This window comes from Malurus melanocephalus, unplaced genomic scaffold (genome assembly GCF_030028575.1).
Source record: "Malurus melanocephalus ecotype Western Australia unplaced genomic scaffold, MMel_1.1 scaffold_506, whole genome shotgun sequence".
NCBI lineage: Eukaryota > Metazoa > Chordata > Aves > Passeriformes > Maluridae > Malurus > Malurus melanocephalus.
This window is the reverse complement of record NW_026623738.1, coordinates 374,531-394,320: the sequence shown is the minus strand read 5'-3', so window position 1 is coordinate 394,320 and position 19,790 is coordinate 374,531. Positions and strand designations below refer to the sequence as shown.

At 42.8% G+C, this 19,790-nt stretch overlaps 1 protein-coding gene across 1 annotated transcript in view; it reads right to left on the bottom strand.

Annotated features, from left to right (window-relative positions):
- Nucleotides 1-18,411, bottom strand: part of DMRT1 (doublesex and mab-3 related transcription factor 1) — a 57,647-nt gene extending 39,236 nt beyond the window's left edge. The window contains exons 1-2 of the mRNA XM_057381356.1: nt 18,127-18,411; nt 14,676-14,859 (exon numbers count right to left, since the gene is read on the bottom strand). Of these exons, the coding sequence (XP_057237339.1) occupies nt 14,676-14,859; nt 18,127-18,411 (469 nt within the window). The remainder of the gene's footprint in view (nt 1-14,675; nt 14,860-18,126) is intronic.
- Between the last annotated feature and the right edge of the window lie 1,379 nt (nt 18,412-19,790).

Sequence of the window (19,790 nt, the reverse complement as noted above, 5' to 3'; positions counted from 1 at the left end):
GCATAAAAACATAGAGTATTTTCTATTCCTGTTGGTACTGCTAAAGGCCAGTTTTACATCTTATTTTATGCTGACAACAGTATTTTCAAGTGTGTCTCTGAGTAAGTCTCTGTTATGGAGGTCAAGTGACACGGAGTCCRTATTATTAGACCGTCTCACGTAAAACAGGGTGGTAGCACCAAAGTGCCTACTGGGAATGGTTACTGGACCACATAGAAATTTGGGGGAGATTATTAGTCAGCTTGKGACAGACACACACCAGGAACTGTTTCATGTATCAGGACAGCAGACACATTTCAGTGTCAGAGAGCATGCAGTAGCATGGTTCAATTTACATGTTGCATTAGACCTGATGGTGTATTTCAGAAAATGGATTTGTATATGCATTGTGACAACAAAGAGAATTTCACTGCCCCCATTTATTGGCATSTGCTCTTATATAAAGCAGTGGTTAACAGTTTTTATTTTTTCTATGCCTAAAGAGACTCTGCACATACATSACCTGTTAAAATACAGAGCTGTGACTATGCAAGTAACACATTCACTCAAAGAGCAGATAAGCATGGCCCAGTGAGCAAACTTCAGCTACCAATAGCGGAGTTTTCATCAGTGTAGTTTCAGTACCTTCCTGCAAGCCAGCTTCTACAGCAGGGACAGTCATACCACTAAAACACAAAGAATTATTCCGTCAGGAAACACTTGCCTTCATACCTCAAAAGAATCTTGTGTCTGTTCCTGACAATTTCTCCTTGTTCAGTACATAAAGATTGATACACCCCTATTCGCTGGTTTAGCAATATTAAGTCTTGCAATGCATTAGTTTAGTTCAATTCATAGCTGGCTTTGAGGTCGGACGGTAGCCTTGAACAAGGCCAGTGTGAAATCACTCCCTAACATCATAATCAGAAACTCCGGTACAATGTGTTTCTCCCACCAGACAATCATGACAGAGCTATTTCAGATGTCAAAGAAAGCTGGCACCATTACTATCTGCTGAGAAACTCTGCCTCCCAAGGAACAAAACCTGCATGCTTGCTCTGCCTTTCAGAGGAGTATTTCTGTTCTCTTCCCATTAAAAGTTGTGGATTATCTTTGGTTCCAGCATKGAACTTTTAGCTTGATATAAAGTTAATGTGCTAGACAATGTTCATTTCAGGCAAGGCTGTGGGGTTGTGTAATTTTCTGCCACCCCCAAAAAAGGCCATTATCTGTAATTACCCATTACCATGCATAATTATTTCTTCTATTCTGGTCTATGGCCCCCAGGACTTCATGCTGTTACAGCTCACTGCATTATCTTATCAAATTTGTTAAGGAAGCTTTTTTGACCTTTTGAACACTTGTCACAGCATATACAARAGTCAGCAGTAAATTGTCTAAGCATGTAGTGTGTCATTTATTATTTGTACCTTGCATAGTGATACCATACAAAATACTACACATGAACACCTTCCCTATTCCCACTTCTTGTTTTATATAAAGTAGGAAGAGGAAAGAAAACCTCTTCAGTAAGAGAAGGAAGGGAATGGGGAAAGGCTGGAGTCTCTCAAAGAGAATTTAAGGAACATGACAGCAACAAGCAAGTAAACCTGAACATCGAGCTCTGAAGATCCCAGCTGCTCTCCTATCCACTGCCACCTCTTCTCTTTCTCCTGTCTCTCCACAGAGTCTATTTAATCTTGTTTTCCCAGCTTTATAACCTGCTGATCCCTGCTCTTTCACAGAAAAGTCCATTTAACRCTCCTTCAGTAAGCAAAATACAAACCACCCCACACCCCATTCACAGCTTTGCTTAATGCAGTTTAAGCTCTTGAGGGACGAATTCAGTCCATAATGGCATTCACAGGGACTGCCTTTTATGGATATCGACATGAGCATGCAAAGAACCAGGATTTTGTCTTCACTGCTCTCAAAGCTCCCAGGAAAAGGACCAGGCAGTGATCTGCATCCCAGCACAACCTGCTTCAGCTAACRGCTTCATTGCACTACAAGTCGACATACTGTGTCCCTCATCCTCCTAAGGGCACTAGAATTAGAGGTGACAGGTAAGCCAGGCCCTCAAGAAAACAGGAGAGCTAATGCCCTGTTATCCTGACTTTTGTCTTCCCCTTAGTCCSCTACTCATCAACATACTCCAGAGGGTACTTTATCTTAAAATGTCTCTTTGAGGTGCTTATATGTATAAAATTCTCACATCCCTATCTGCAAAGATGTATTGAAGAAATTGTAACTTAGGAAACTGCTGCACACAAAGGAGGGTTTGATGCTTGTGAACCGCGTGGTTAAATACACAATCAGAAAATCTAAGATACTTTTCTAACTTCATGACAGAAAAAGGAAACATCATGGATCAGGTATYTGCTTTGGACTATTTGCTTTTGGTATTTGCTGTGCACTACATGTGCACAGTATGAATTACTGCAGCACAAGGTATGCAGTATCATGCCTTTCAAATTTGTCAGTGAAACCCTCCTTCCCAAAASCAGACTGATAAGATGGAGACCCTGGACTTCTAGAAGCAATCCTGWATTCAGACCCTAAGAGATGGATACTCAAGGCCCTTCTGTGCAGATAAAACCCTTCTCTGTGTTTCTCCACAGTTTGTGGATCTCTGGCCCTTCACTCTGTGGCCTCTCAGGCAGTGGGAAGGTGGGACCACTGCAACCAAGATGAGCCAGCAAACACAAGTGACAGGAGGGTCTGCAGAGCAGGAGGGGACCTGTTCTAGAACCTGGTTTCTGAGATGTACAAGACTCTTTCACTCTCATTCACCGATGGAAAAAAAAAACATCTGCAGCAGCACTCCCAATTGTTTTGACCAGAAAGCTTTTCAGAAAATTGTCTTTTCCTCCCTCCCTCAATTGCCAATGTTACRGTCCTATCTTAAGCTCAAACACCGAATCTGGTGGTTCTTTTTCCTTCTTGTTCAGATTACCTTCCCAAACAGTCCTGGGCACACAGCTGGGCTTTCACATCTGTTAGAGAGAGAATGAAAAACAACAGGCACCAGACATTTCAGACATGTAGGCTAACCCTACGTCTCCAGGTTAGCAGTACACAGCATAGCCAAAACACCTTATTGATACCACACCATGGTACCTCTCCAACCCTAACCAGAAACACACACTTCTTCCCAAAGCAGAAACACACATTTAAAACAAACCGAACAACCAACCAACCAACCAATCAACAAACAAACCCCAATGCATGTGCCTAGCTATTCTGAGCTTCTTGCAGGCCTCTGGCCTCYTCCTTGGAACTGAAGTGTACAAGTACCAGCCTATTCCACCTCTTTATCACCGCTATGCCTTATTGCCTGCCAACTCCTACCATGCTTTTCACCTCCTCCCACCACAGCAAGGCAAAACAACCAGTCATTTCAGCTTTCCTCCAGCAGGTCTGCTAATTAGGGATGTATGGGTGTCCCAAAAAATCCCTTGCTAGGTGCAGCTGTTGGACCATGAATTCAGCTGGCATTTTCAGTGAGGAGCAGGCATAATGGCAGCAATGTTTGCAGGCACAGAGCATGTGTTCYGAGGGCAAGAAATGGTGCCAAGACACCAACATATATGCTCTCACGTTTCTCAAGGGTTACTTSACTGGAAGAACAACACTCAATTTCACTCGTTTTTCCAGTTCTATTTCTGAAGAGCAAAASCAGTTCTAAGCTCAACAACAGATTTTACCAAGAATAAGACTTGCCAGAAAGAAGCGTTCTAGGATAAATTTATGCAACAGGGACAGCACATTTCAGGGAAAGTTGGGAGACCTCAGAATTAAAGTTATTTCCTATGGTCTTGTTTGAGCCCTGTGGTGAATTCATAGGATTCTGCATTTCCAATGCTGCAGCTGTTCACAACATGAAACCCACCTCATTAAACTCATTAAACAGAAAACTTCAGCTGGAGCTGGMATAGTCTGGCAAAGTGTAAGCAATTAGAACCATCATACTGGAGATTAAATAAAGCTTATCTGAGGGAATCACTAGGTATAAAATAAAATTTCACCCCAGTAACATATTCTCTAGTCTTTCAATCATTCCTATGTCTTCTGCCTGAGCTCTTCCAGTCTCAAGTCCAGGTGGGTGGATCCAGACCATGGCTGCCACCACTAGCTACAAAGAGAAACCTAGGGAACAGTATGAAAAGAGAAACAGGTGTATTTCCCTTGTTCTCTCTTGAACCTTCCACTGGTTTTGGTTYGGTGATGCTATCCCTTCTAATATTCCTTTGGAGCCCACTTTCTGGTATGCACCATGTTCCCAGGGAAGGAGTCCCACTAGCACTAGTAACGTGAGCATTTCACCAACTTCCACCACCACGTATCTCCCTAGGATGGTGCCAGTTCTTGGTCATCCTCATTCGCTGGGAACCACTAACACTCAGAACAATACCCCCAGGATCAYCGGCTATATACTGACAATGTTTCTTGGGGATGGGCTTTTCCATGTTTTAGTTCTGGTATGGGTTAAAATGGCTTTTTYGCACATGACCTGCCATTTAACCAAGTCTTCCTGCACTTGTGTCTTCTGCAGTGTTTGCTAGTACTTGCACCTTTCCATCATCTACCAAGCTGTGCTGATGCCAATTTCCTTCCAAGATACCAACTGGATGATTACAGCAAGGAGCAGGTCCCTCTGCGATGCATTTAGAAACACCACTTGTTAAGATTCCCCATTCAGACAAACATTTCCAAATTAATAGGATCATTCTCCTTAAAGCCGTGTAATACACACAATACTGATTTTCTATCCGTTCAGGTTCCTAATCAAGGTGTCCTAATCAAAGGCCTTGCAGGATTTGTGATTRCATCAGTATGTCATTTCAGCAAACTTTGCAACAATAAAAGATTACTAACTTGACAGAATCTTTYCCCATAAACTCTTAATTCATGTTGTGTGAACATCCTTTAACAGCTGAATTTCTCCCCTTCTTATACATTTCACTTAGCTGTGGATTGTTCCACTATTTCAAAAAAACTGATCTCAGGTTGATGGATTTGCAGCCACCCACACTACCACACTCACTTGAAACACTGGCATGMTATCAGCTTTCTTTCAAGATTTAGGAATTTCCCCAGTGTTAGAAGACTTAATGGAAACCACAGAGTGGTTCAGGTTGGAAGGGACTGCAATGGGTCATGTGGTGCCCCCAYCCTGCTCAAGCAGAGTCATCCTATAGCACCCTGTACACACATTGTGTCCAGACAGTCATTGAGTATTCCCAGTAAGGAAGACCTAACAAATCCTCAGACAAGTTGGGCTGTTGGTTTTTTTTTTTCCTAATACTGATTCTGAGTTCTCCAGTCCTATGGATTTCAGTTCCTGTCGTAAGTGAAGAGTGTCACCATCTCCACATACTGCYATAATACAATTTGTCCTTTTCAAAACAAGAATCAGAAAAAAATTATTGAGCATTTCTTCCTACACTCCATATGCAGAGTTATTATTATAGTGGGTGAAACTATTGTTAACTCTGTGTGTGTGTTTCTAACACAATCCTCCCAGTTTAAAGATTTTTTGTTCATTTTAATGGTCACACAAACCTTTATTTTCAAAAAAAAAAAAAAAAAAAAAAAAGTGACTTGTGCAGAGAAAAAAAAAAACAGGAGAGAGCAATTTCATCCAGAAGACAGCAGCTTGGCACAGTAAGTTTCTCAGTTCTGCACAGAGACCCAGGCCAGATCCAGCTACGAGAAGCTGAAATACCTCTGATTTCAGTAGAACTGGAGAATGCACGTTTTGTTCACATTTAGTGCACACTTAATAAAAATGACCTGCTGAAAACACTTAGCATGCAACTTAACAATCCTCCTAATATGGCAGAAGAAATAAAACGTCCAGAAAGTAGTATTTTATTTTCACAGTTAATTTAAGCTCCAGACTTTCAGTAAGTTATCTACAGCAGCATATTCAACTTTCAATGTCTTCTGTCACTGACTATAGCAGAGTAGTTGGGTTTTTTATGTGAGCTAGGGGGGCAATGCTTGTTCTTTCTTTTCTTGCACTTTTGATCATTATAACACAACTATAGTGACCATATTCRAATCTTACTTGGAAAAAAAATTCACAGCTTTGGTAAAGAAAATTCAAAATCTGTGAATATGGCTTCGACTCTGTGAAGGTACTAGGCACTATTTTAATGCTCCAGCATATGTCTGTCCACACTGAACTGACACACCAGGATTGTTTACATATCTAAAGTTATTAGCATGTGTGACAGCTAACAGGATCAGGACCAATAAAATCAATGCTTCAGAAAATTAGGAGCATGAGAAACCATTTCCATCCATGAGAGGACCATTTTCAATCCTCAGTATAAAAAGCTGGGAGCATTACTACTGTGTGTGTGTATACCTATGTATACATGTTATTATTCATGTTGAGATAYATGATTTGAGAAGTAAATGTACAAATATTTAACTCTTTGTGTTCAGACATCCAACATGCTACTAAAGTGAGTAATGGAGACAAAAGTAAGCATTAGCACAACTTTAAAAAAACAGGAGGAAATTAAAAATTACAGGGAATTAGGAAAGCAAACCAGATTTCTGAAGAGTGATGAAAACAGCCCAAACACCTGCAGGGGCAAAGAAGCAAATTCAGAGGTGGAGAAAGAAACTCAGTGCGGAAAAAATCTAAAGGGATTTAAGTCATTAACAAGAGATCAAAGAAAACATCAGAAGGGAGGGAAAGCTTTACAAGTGTCTGAGATAGGAGACCTTGGAGGAAATACGACTAGGATAAAATCAYTATGGCTTACACTAAAAATAATAAAGGGAGTAGGATGATGGTTGGAATTACCTGGAATCATGCTTGGTTATAAGCTATTAGAATGACAGAAACCCAAAAGGTTTCTAAAACTGGCCAACTAGAAATAACAGGAAGGCTTTTTCACTCTACCTAATAAGGGAYGCAAACACTAGTATCACGAGTATTGAAAAAACACCGCAGACACCCAGCAGGCCTGAGAAAGTGAGGAAGAATCACACAGATGTGCGTAACTTTTGTATACACTCGACTGTCAGTGTTGCATGGATGCAACAACACCTGCACTCACAAAATCTGCTTCAATGCAGCTGCAAATCATCAATCACTAATGACTATTATTCATGCATAACTGACAGAAATGAAGAGTGACTAGAACTACAGCAGCTGAGGTTCAGTTGTGCCCATTACTACAGACATCCAAATCAGCAAATAGTGGCTTATTCTGTAAGCAACAAAAGAGCATGAATAAAGAAAGATATTTAAGAAAGTAAAAGAAAATCAGACATCCAATCTCACTGCAAAGGATGTGAAGCTCAGTATTTAGCTGACTCTCTGCAAGCTCTTCAAGAAAACACAAGACAGATGTGCAGAATAGTGTTATTTAAGCAAAGGAGCTGTTCATAACCTTAATTAAGACTAGCAGGTACTCAGAAGAAAGTTTAGTAAAGTTTAATAAAACAGAAGAATTAGAAGGAGCACATAAAAAAGCATTCCTACAAAAGAAACCTTCAAAACTGCATTTTAGCTCCCATGTTATTGACAAATCTACTGCAAATGGAAAATGGGCGAACAGGCTAATATAGGAAGTTAGTCGATAAATTAAGCAAATGAAAGCAGCCTTCAAGGTACAAGAAAGCATGTGAAACAAAATGAGAAGCAAGCAATCAAACAAGGTACAAGAAAGCATGTGAAACAAAATGAGAAGCAAGCAATCAAATCAGTGCTCAGTTAGGGATGCGTGCAGTACTCCTCACGTCTTTTCTTTAAAACAAAGAGCCCCACACATTCAGAGAAGTTAAAATAACTGTTTCAAGGACACAGAAAGGAACAAGAGATTAGCTGCAGATAGTGTAATAACATGCCCACGGATAGTAAATTCTTAGAAATTCCTAGTACATTTTCTGCTCCTGCTCCATTCTTTAATCTCGGTTTTCATAATAACAAATGGAAAGCACAAGCTAGCACAGATAACTCTCTAAACCTGAATGCACATATGCAAATGCCAGTGTGACAGACGAAGAGCTTCCACGGCACAAAGAACAATAGGATGTGCTGACCAGCCCTGTTGCCTTAGGTGGGAAGAAAATCTGGTACTAGGATAGTGTACATGGCAAAGTCTGTCCAACACACAGCAAACACCACTTGCAGTATATTGCTCTAACCATAGCTCTGTGTCTGGAAACCCTCCATGTAGCACGAGAAGTCAGACAAGAAGATGCTGAAAATACATAAACGGTGAAATATTTCTGAAAATGAAAAAAAAAAAAAAAACTAAAAAAATCTACTCCAAATACTTTAGGGGCAAAAACATTCTCTTCTGAAATGTTAAAGAAGGACAAAAGTAACTGCTGAGCCAGCTTCCTGTTGTTTTTTTCACCTCCAGGTAACGGCTGAGGAGCCTTTCTCTCTCAAAGTAAGGGAGTCTGGGTAGSTGATGATCGGACCCTGGCATCTTTGCTTCCTTGGCATGCTGCAGAAAGCTCTCCCCAGCCTCCTGCTCTGGTGAAGGCAGCCCTAGACATGGCTCAGAGTTCCACTTGCACAGCTAAAGAAAAGCAATCTTTTCTGAGGCTTTTCCAAATCTGTTTACAATTCTATTTGGTTTTACYCTTCCAGTGAAGCTTCTCTTAGGACTGAATGCCTAACGGGAAAAATAAAACTTCTTCATTCAGAGACTGCAGAGAACTGCTGCTATTTCTACCTTGTTTCACCAAAATGACAGAAATACCATTCTTTTGACAAGAATCTGTGCRTCACTGAATAAACATGTAGAGCACTTCAGACAACAGCTCAGTTAAAACACAGGCACCTACATACATGTGCATGCAAAGCTGTAACATTGCTTGAAAAGAGGAGCAAGTAAACTGCAAGCTTTGCAAGAGAACTGGAGAATTAACTGGAAACATCAGGGATGCAGAACCCTGTAACATTGTGATTTATTTAATGCAGCCAAACAATGGCTAGAGGCAATGAATCACACAAGAGATGACAAAGCTGCAGGAGATTTCCGTCATCTACTTTAACCTGCACATTGATCAGAGTTTACCCCCATATTAATCACCAGAGATCGTAATCTAACACACTCTTAAACACCTCTCCTGATTATGCTTCACTTACCCCCTCGTCCTTATGCAGGTCACTCCGTTGCTAATTGAACTTCTAGTTAGGAAAAAAAGTGTCTAGTGTCTAATTTAATTTTGCCTTTTTTAGTTTCAAGCCGTTGCTCCTTGTTATGCTGTCTCAAGCACTGTAAATAATCCCTCCCCCTCCTCCATATTATTACCTCTCAAATATTTATAGACTGTTTATATCCACCCTTAGTCTCCTTTTCTACAAGCAATACATCATTTTTGTCATCCTTCCCTCTATCCTTTCAGATTTATCTATGTCCTTTTATAATGAGATGCTCAGAACTCCTCTACTGTTTTCCCAAGTACAGTGAACCCAACGCAGCAGAGAGAAGCTGAAATGACCACCCCTTCTGGCTTCACAAGCAATGCCATTTTACACAACTCTGAGCAAAACACGTTAYTCCGACAGGAATTGAAAATTACAAAGCCACGGCCACTACACTGTGCAGTGCTCTGTTCATTGCATACTTTTATCAGTTAAGAATTTTAAAAGCCTATTAAGGATAAATTTTACCCTAAACCAAGGAAAGATTGTTCAAAGCTCCCATAACATTTATTTAGTCCTGCTTGAAAGAGATTTAGTAACTAAGAGAACTACCATACAGACAGAAGACCATCTCCAGCAACTGCTTCCCAACATAAAAATCTAAGTTGTGCTGTGGAAATCATGTCAATCCAAGAGAAGCAAGACCAAGCCCACAGTCTCTAACAAGAATCACATGCCAATGTGATTCTTCTTCTCTCGTCTTAACTGCAATGAACTGGAGAAAAACAGATGATGATGATGATGATGGATTAGTTCTTCACAGGTGAAGGATGCAACATTTCTCTCTTTGCTAGCTGTTACAATCCAGTAAAGACAGGTCAAGTTTAACTATACTCCTTACATTTGAACACAGATTTGTTGACTGTGGGAAAAGCCCGAGAAAAGCACCAGGAAATAATGGAAAGAGGCAGCAGGACCAGGAGGCAGCCTGCAAGTAAAACTGGTAAAGAAGCTCTCATGGGTGCAGCAGGAGAAAATCATCCTCAGAAAGTAGTGAGGAGACCATGCCACCAGTAACCACTGCAGACCCARTATCTCTGAGGGCCTTGCAGTCACGTTAGTCCTGGCACAGGCAGGCGAAGCAATTAATGCCACCTTCTTACTGCTCAGCCTTGCTGCAGCTGCTGCCACTTTGAACTGTCAGCCCCACCATCACTTGTCAACACCTCCAATGCTAATTCTTTGCAAAAAAAATCTACCATTGAGTATTACTAGGTCAAAAGTCAGGATTTTTCACAGGCTTGCAAATGGTTAGCAGTATCCAGGSTGGCTGAAATTTCAGTATGCTGACTTGAAGTCAACACAAGCAAGGAATTTCAGGGATTCAAAGAAYAGTCTAGTTTGGAAAGGGCCTTTGGAGACCAGCTGGCCCAAATGTTACTCAAACCAGAGCCAGCTTCCCACTTGGATCATGTTATACAYCATCCAACCAAGTTTTGAGTCTCCCCAAGATGAAGCCTCCACAATCTCTCTAGATATAGAAATCCTGTTTCAACACCTAAGCACTCTCACAGTGAAATGGCCATGGCAGCTTTCTTATGATCAGTTGACTAAAATAAGGCTTTTCTGATGAAACTGAAATTCTGACAGCACATGACACTATACTATAAACTTTTAAAGAACTTTCTTTCAAAAAGAAAATTGCTCATGTTTTTTAAACTAGGCTATGATATCTTTCAATTATAACAACTAATTTTTTTTAACTCATCACTTATGGAGCACAACAGCTGCAAGATCATGGCATCAATTTCTGAAAGCACAATAGAGTGATAAAAATGTAAAGGAGTAAAGAAGGCATGGTAGGCTTTTCACAGACAGCAAGGGCACTACAAATTCAAAGGAATCTGGGTACCATCATACATTAGGCCTTGTATTACTGCTAACCCCAGTTTGATCTGTTTTTATGAGCAGATAAACCCCCTTCTACTTGTAGAAGAGTTTCAAAGTGAGGGAAGCACGTACTTAGAGAGAAAAAGAATACTGTATTGTTTCTGTCATACATAATAAATGTAACAAAGGGAAATAACAAATACAAGCTTACTGTTCACAATTGCTGAAAATGATATGTTTGTCAATGAGTGATATTAGGAAGGCACCYGAACACTACTGTCATTGCACAGACAGAAGGAAATGACCACAACAGAGCACGAGAATAGAAGCTGGCATTTTGCATCAGTAATCCCATCTATACCGGATGCTTCTAAACTGGCCCAACAACAGTACTAAGCAGCAGAAAGAAGGGGTGCTTTCCAGCTGATGTACACTGCAGCCACTCCACTGCCAATGCCAAACATGATCCTTAGTCTGTGACGAGGACCAAATACAATGAAGGAAAGATGAAATGCATTCTCCTTCCTTCAGTGTCAGCAGCTTTCTTTTTTTCAGTAAGCTCTAAGGTGTTTAGTGACCACATCTGCCTCCCCTCTCTGCCCCTTGATGACTTCTAACTATTGAAATGGCAGAGGGCCCAGATTGACACCGACTAGTGAAGAATAAACATGTTAKAAACTAAGCATGTCTTAAAAGCACATGCTGAATACTTCACCATAGTCTTTCCCAAATTCTGCATATCTGCTAACTTAACAAGATACACCTATCCTAAGAAGGAAGGACAATTACTTCAAATGCCCTRGAATAACGACTTTTGCTGCTCTACAATTAAATGGCCTTTTCTTTCAACAACCTACAACTTTTTAAGGGAAAATACAGAGAAAGGAATTCTGCCTGTAGGATATTCTACTAATACCCTGACACCATTGTCTGCTCCCTACTAATTCCTGCAAATTCCCAGTTTGCTTCTGAGTGGGAAGATACACTCCATCCGAAGTAAACATGCTTGACATGGTTAATGTCATGGTAATTAATTTTTCCCCCTTTCAAAAACAGCATGTCACAATGGAATTGAAAAATTGCCTCTGGTCCTTAGGTGTCATGCTATTGCTGATCTGCTAATAAAATGGATACAGCAAACTATGACTCTCTCTGTGGCACTAAGTCTGATTTGTGTGACTCCTTCACACATTACTCCTCTGCTGGCAAAMTATGTTCTGTGTGACAGGCTTCCAAAGGAAAAATTGCTTTCACGAAGCCAAAAACCTTAGAGAGGGAACAGAATCAYCACTGTCAAATCACTTCTTGCCCAATCTAATGTGAGGCATACAGGACACGCTGCACTCTCAGGAGCCACTGAGAGTGCCAGCTTCCCCTGGTGCTTGCAGGGTGACTCCTCTGCCGTGAAGGTTTCACTTTCTCTGCTTGCTTTAACAATTACTATAAATTCCTGAAAAATCAGCACCTCAGATTACCAATGAAGGACTTGCTCTGAGGGGGTCTCTCATTTTGTTTGCAGTTTAAAGTACCAATAAAATCATAAAACAGCAATACAAGAATCATCAAGTACCTGGTTCTGAAACAACCCAACACCTAAAGCAAGAACTTAATGTCRCATGGCAATTTCTCATCTAAAAAAATAAGATCTTTGTGTGGCAAAAAAAGAGCATAAGGGTATTTAGACAGTAGTCTTTACCAAAGCCTGTATTCAGATACCTGATACAGAGACCCTATAGGTCTGGATAAACCCAAATGATTTTCTCCAGCTTCAGAGTCAGCATGCAGTCACTGGTATCAAATCAAAAGCCATGAGTACTTACACTGCTTTCAACAGATGAACTTACCAAAACTACAAGGGACATAACTTTATTTACACMATGTAGTCATCTTTGAGCTAAGCACAAATGTCTATTGCTAATGAAGTGCCTAAAAGCAAAACTAAAGCCAGGTTTCCTATTCATTCACAGATGCTTCCGCTTCTGGTGACCTTGTCACCTGAACAACATGGACCCCGTCTTGATTCTGGACTGGAATAATATTTTCTTTCTGGAGATGAAGATGTGTATTTCAAATGTCACCCACAAACAGTTATTTAGTAGATGCTAGTTATTTAGTGAAATGCTTGAGAAACAATGTGTTTAAATTGCTCAAAATCCATTTTAAGAAAGATGGCTGCTCTGGCTAAAAATAGTCAAACAATTCAAATTGCCTTAAAATTGGCATTTTTATGTTTTCAAGTCCTTATTCAAGCATGTGAATTGCCTTAAGCTTGTTTGGTCAATATTTTTCATTAAAAGACCATAATTTATTCAATTAATTAGCAGCTACTAAAATGAGAATAAATTAAATACTGTCCTTTAAAAATGTTAAGATCAAAGCTCATGCCAGTTTTGTCAGCAGTAAAATTATTTTATTCTTTGGTCTTTCTGTATAAACACAGATCTTCTTGTTCTCCTGAGTTACACACTCTCTATACATTACTGAATATACTACTTTAATCTTTAGCCAGCTTTTTCCAYGTCTATAGACAAGGCATGCAGTAATGCAAATACAAAAGGAGTAACTGCATCAATTCAAAGGTGACACTAACATAATGAAAACAAAAAAGCTAATAAAAAGCTATTTATTGCTTTATTAAGCAGTTCTTCTAAAAGCTTCCCAACGAAATTCCTCTACAATGGTCTGAAACTGCCGTCTGCATTACATCCAACAAATCCATCTGACTTTTAATGGCCTGCAAAACAGTGTAACATAACTTGACAGATACACAGACACACTGGCCTTTTGTTAGTTAATGCAAGGCACTGCCCACTTTAGAATAATCTTTTTAACTGGTAAGTATATTCACGTGTACTACTGATATATGTATAGATTATTAAAAATGAATGAAATTTCCTTTTATCTGTATTTGTTTACGTTTTTCTTTTTGTCTATACACAAGAAATCAATTATACCAGCTTCTTTCTTATGCATGTTCAACTGCTGTATTTGCAGGCATACTTAGAAAAAGGTAAAAACCAATTTGCATAGGAAAAACCATTCTGCCTAGAGCCTTCACCTGCCTAGCATCCTCAAGTCCCATCTGTGCTTAGCCATGCTTTCACTGAATCTACAGACAAATATCGGCTTTTGTTATTTTTTTTTTAATTTTTGCTTTGTAAGTGTTAAATGCAATACAGTAAGTTGTGGCAAAAGAGAAGGACTACATCAGTATTTTGTAAATTATCACACTGTGTCACAGAGAACCAATGTGCCACCACATCATGTCACATAAGGCTGGCAGATCTCTGCTGCTGGTGTCAATGACATTACCTATGTATTTGGCTTCTCTACAGTTCTGAAAACTCCCTAATTTTGAAGCAGCTACACAGCTGGCCAAAACCCACTTACCATGACTGTGGCAGGAGTACGCRTTTTGGGACAAAGGACAAAAATTTYCCATAATTCTCTACTCGCAGTCAMACACCCTATTGAATTTTATTACATATTAAAAAAAATTTATTAACAAGTAAAGAAATTAAAGTATGAAAGCTTGATATTGGATTCTTTCCTTTYGCTAATTTTACCAACAGGACAATGCTGTTGTTGGGGAGGGCTCTCCATAACCCTGTCACTGCAAAGAGAACAAGTGCCAACAGCAGGCATATCAGCTAGATCAACAGATCTACCGGCACTTTACCTGATGGTGTACTAGCTGCTGTCATGGCTGTGCTTGTCGAGTGCATGGGGCTGCTACTTTCCAGTGAGAGGCAAGAGCTGCCACCACTGTTCTTCTTAACAAACGTCTCAGGGACACTGGGCAGGGGCACTGGGTGGCTGATTCCCAGTTCCTCTTCCTGAGCTTGCTGTCTTCTTAGTGCMACCTGGGAACAAAAGACAAGACATAGTGCATGCTCTGTGGTTTTGAGCACAACATATACTGGCAACAGTGAAAAACTCAAAGATTCAAAGCTGGTTTTTTACCCTTCGTACTCGTAATAGTGTTGATCGTAGAATTATTAAGGCTGGAAAAGACCTCCAAGATCATTCAGTCCAGTCTTTGACCAAACACCACCGTATCAACTAAACTACACTTCTAACTGCCACATCCAGTCATTCCTTTAACACCTCCAGGGATGGCTTTTCCAGCACTTTCCTTGGCAGCCTGTTTCAGTGCTTGACAATCCTTTCCAYTGTGAAATTCTTACTGATGTCAACCTGAGCCTCCCCTTGCCYAGCTGAAGGCTATTTCTTCTTGCCCTCTCCCTGGTTGTCTGGAAGAGGCTGACACTCATCTGGTCTTTCAGGCAGCTGAAGATGGTCCCCGCCCTGGGCCTCCTTTCCTTCAGGCTAAACAACAAGTTCCCTCAGCCACTCCTCATGTGGCTTACTTTCTAGACCCTTCACACAATCCAGGCAGTGGGTAGAAGGAGGACATAAAATTATCTAAAAGCAACCCCTTTTTGGTGTCCAAGCACATTTGAAGAAGCCTATGAAATGCTGGTGACAGACATATCTTCCTGACACCAGATGAAGACTTATTACAGCTAACTACAATCCCCCAGCAAAGCTGGGACAAGCACGCTGTATAAGGTGTAGTCCGTCACTATCCTCCTCTCTGCTGATACACCACTCCTGGGGTTAAGAAGTCTGCTTAAAGGCTTTGCTGTGCCTCTTATCAATATAAAGCAGCTGTTCATGAGGGCTTATACCTGCAATCCACTGCTCTATCCAGGCCTGCAAGSTTCCCTGCAGGCTCTTTGCTGGAAATATTCTCCTTCAAGGAAATTTCAGCATATAGTACACTCTACACAGAGAACTATTATGGAAAAAGCATGCCARATGTAGGGTACCATCCTGCAAGCATCTCAGTGTCACACCAATTCCAGATGTGGAGGCCTGGAGAAGCTGGAGTGTCCCATTTCTCTCCCAACACTGACCATGTTCCAGGCCAAGCCCAAGGCTCTGCACAGTTACGACAYTGGTGCAGACAAACTATATTCCTTGCTTGCAGACAGTCCCTTCTTCCTCATCTGAACTATCAGTTCTGTATCAGCAGAGAGAAGGATAGTGACGGACTACACCTTCTACAGTGTGGTTGTCCCAGCTGTGTTGGGGGAGTGTAGTTAGCTGTAATAAGTCTTCATCAGGTGTCAGAAAGATATGTCTGTCACCAGCATTTCATAGGCTTCTTCATATGTGCTTGGACACAAGCACATCTGCTCACCCATGCCAGCCGAGTGTCTAGGAGATACGCCTAACACTGCTACAGCTACCTACCCTGCTACTTGTCAGGTGACTGATTCGCATCTTTGTTTGAACCTTGGAAATCGGTTCCAGATTACAGACKGGGATCACAGGCTTTTCTTACCAGAAATTCTCCTTGGACAGAACTTCCCTACATTTCCATGTTCAACAACAAAACCTTTTCCTAATGTATAATACAGTTTAGAGAAATTAGTATTAGCCCTTGCAGCAGGTGCTGCACATCCCAAAAGAAGGTGCAGACTTGCAAATGGCATTGTAACTTTGACTTCACAAGCCASTAACCTTGACCTGTAAAATTCCACCAGCGTCAAGGGGCTCACTGCAGAAGTATATCAAAAGCGGGAAAGACAGACTTTMAATATGTAACTCCCACACAGATAAGGCTTAGCTAGGGAGGCTTTCAAAGCCACTTTCAAATACTAGGCAGGGAAGAAAATACCCCCAGGATGGCCATCACCAGAGCCTGCTAGAAGGAGGCACACCCACTGCCTGACAGAAGGAGTTGAGCAGCAGAAGTGTCTGTGTAGAAGAGAGGACTTGCACGGGGAACACTGCACTTTGGGCTCCCTTCCCCGAAGCAGACAGCAAAGGTATTCACGTTTATTATTCCATGGCTCACAACAGGCAGAGAAAATGCATGTAACTTGGGCATAACAACCATTTCTGGACTGCCACACCACCAACAAGAAAGAATTGTTTAAATAAATGAAAACTCACTCCCACTGAGTTCTGAGGACATTTTATACACCTGCACTGAATAACAGAACAAAAAAAATGGGGAAGGATTTAGTCTAGGRCTGCTCACGTTTTTGAAACCTGTTAGCCCGACACATTTTCGGGGGATCATGAAGCTCTGAGCGCACATTAGTTGCAAACCGATAGATGGGTCTGATATCACTGCCTTTACTCGCACCAGCAGCCCTAACGCCTTGTCAGTAAATTATGTGCAGGGGACCTTTTGCACTAACGCATGAAATACCCCTCGCAGGGCTCTAGTGCTTCAGAAGCCCAAAACGCCCAGGGTCCAGGGATACCCAGGACTCCTTTTAGCAAATCTACAAGACAAAGATCAAAAGGGCTAATACAGCCCTACATTTACACKGACAAAGAGTTGTGACTTCAGCGAAGACTATCCAACAAAAAAGTTATTCCTCCTCTRGATGCTGTTTGTTTTCTTAGCCCTCAGAATACTAAGCCCTCGTTTAGATTTAAGATGACCCACCTACACCGCTGTTTGCAGAGCTCCTACAAACGAAACTTGGAACAATGCCGTTAAAAAYAAACAAACAAAAAAGGTTAGAAACGCGCTCAAACTAAAGCCACCCAGCATCAGGAAACGCAATTACACCGAATTTGAAACCACCAGCTCAAAATACTCTTGATAAGAAATTATTTAGCTAGATTACTCATTATCTAGTTAAAACGGCCACTGACGGTAGCATAGGTCCCACTCTACACGTGGGACGTTCTGCAGCCGCCCGAGAGCTGTCCGGAGCTGGGTTCGACCGGCTCGGGGCAGTTGCGCTCGGCCCCGCCCGGAGTAACCCGTAAAGAAAAACCCGCTCACCCGCGGCCGCTCGCCTCGGCTGCTCCTCGCCTTTCGGCATCCCCCATTTTCAATAAGAAAAAAACAAACAAACAAAAAAAAAACAAAACAAAAAAAAACCAAAAAACCTTACATCAATAAATAACCTAAGAGAAAGTCAGGAAAAGTCTCACTAACATAGGAAGGCGGCGGTGTAACTCCCAACTCCAATTCTGAGCGAGGCTGCCCTCCGTCGCGGTCTCGCACCGCTCGGCCCCTCAGCGCGGCCGCTCGGCCCCGACCCACCCCGGGCGCGGGGCACACACCGGCGGCGCCACCCGCCCCGGGCACAGCTCACCTGCGCTGCCATGACACGCTGCCGCTCGGCGATCAGGCTGCACTTGTTGCACTGGCAGTCCCGCCACATGCAGAAGCGCTTGTGCCCCTTCAGCGGCGAGGAGTAGCCGTGGTTGCGGCAGCGGGCACACTTAGGCAGTCTCGGCCGTTTCTTCCCCGCTGCGGCGGCGCCTCTGTCCGCCGGGGCGGCCGACATGGGAGCCGCCGCCTTCCCGAAGCCGCTCGCCTTGTCCCCCGGGCCCGCGACGTCCGGGGGCTTGCTGAAGGCCGGGGTGTCACTGGGCATCGCAGCAGGCGAGGGGCAGCCCCTCGAGCGGTCGGCGCGCTTCTGTCCCGTCCCGTCCCGCCACCCCGCGCGTTTCGGCGGGAATCGCCCCTCCTGCCGCACCTCTCCCCACCCCTGCTCCAGGGGGTCCTTGCGATAGCCAAAGGTTTGCTACCCCAAGGGAGCGAGCGCTCTTTCCTCCGCGCTCTCCCTCCCCCACCAGGCCGGTGTGCGGCGGGAAAGGCGGGCCCCGTCCCGGTGGGTTCCCGTCGGATGCACGGCGGGGCGGGGGTGCGGGGCTGGCCCGGCCCGAAGCCCGGCCGTGTGGCGGGGGTACCGCGGGGCTCGGCTCGGCCGCGCTGTCCCCAGGTCCTGCACCACAGGACGGCCCAGAACCCCGGTCGGGGGCGGCTCCGAGGGCCGCCTTGCGGCCTCTCCCACTCTTCGTGCCGGGCAGCGGCCAGCGACCCGACGAGGTCTGAGACAGCAAGGCGGAATCAATGCAAAGAAGTCATCTTTAGGCCCAGRGGTCTCCTGGGTTGGGCCGGTCAGATTTGGGCAGGCGACCAGCATGGCTTGGCCCAGGGAGAGGTGTGACACACAAAGAAATCGCTTAAGTTGCTGCAGCTCAGCTGCWCTTTGTCGTGAGGCTGCAGGCTTCTGGCTGGACTTCATCCCCTCTTTACGGGTTACCTCACACTCGCATCCCACAATSTGTATAAAGACACCTTGATCAGTATGTGTGTGAGCAGGTGATTCCAGCAGCTATMGGGGGTGAGTGAGAGCACGGGGATAACTCGGTAGCCATCACCTCCGGGGCTGCTGTGGGTGGCAGTGCAGCTGAGCTCTGCAGGGGAAGACAAGCGAAGATGCTTTTTACTTCTTTACATAGGCTGCCCTTCCAACTTGGCACTATGTGATTTATWAATGCATGCAGCTCTACAGATATTATTTACAGTATTAATATTTCCTCTGTTACACCTTTAAATCTTTCTGGGCTCAACTTTAGATGACGCTATCTTCATGCTGAAATGAAACTATTAAATTACATCTCAATCTAAGATGAATGACAACTGTCAAATGAGTGACTCAACAGAGATGAAGCAGAAAGCACCTGAGATTATGTGAGGCTGATTTATAAAGATTGCATAAAGATTTCTATAACCCCAGCTTCATGACTCAGCATATCAGATGGCAATAAGTTACACTAGGTAGAAATTTATTTCTGCTAGAAGAAGCCAAGGAATGCATCTCTTTCATTGTGATCAGCTAACTCCCAAGCTAATTCTGCTCAGACTCTGTGTTGGAAACAGTGAGTGCCTATCTCAGCCTGAAGAGAGCCCCAGGTCCTTGCTGCTTGATGCTTTTCATTACCTTTTAATAAATGACATTTATAGAAC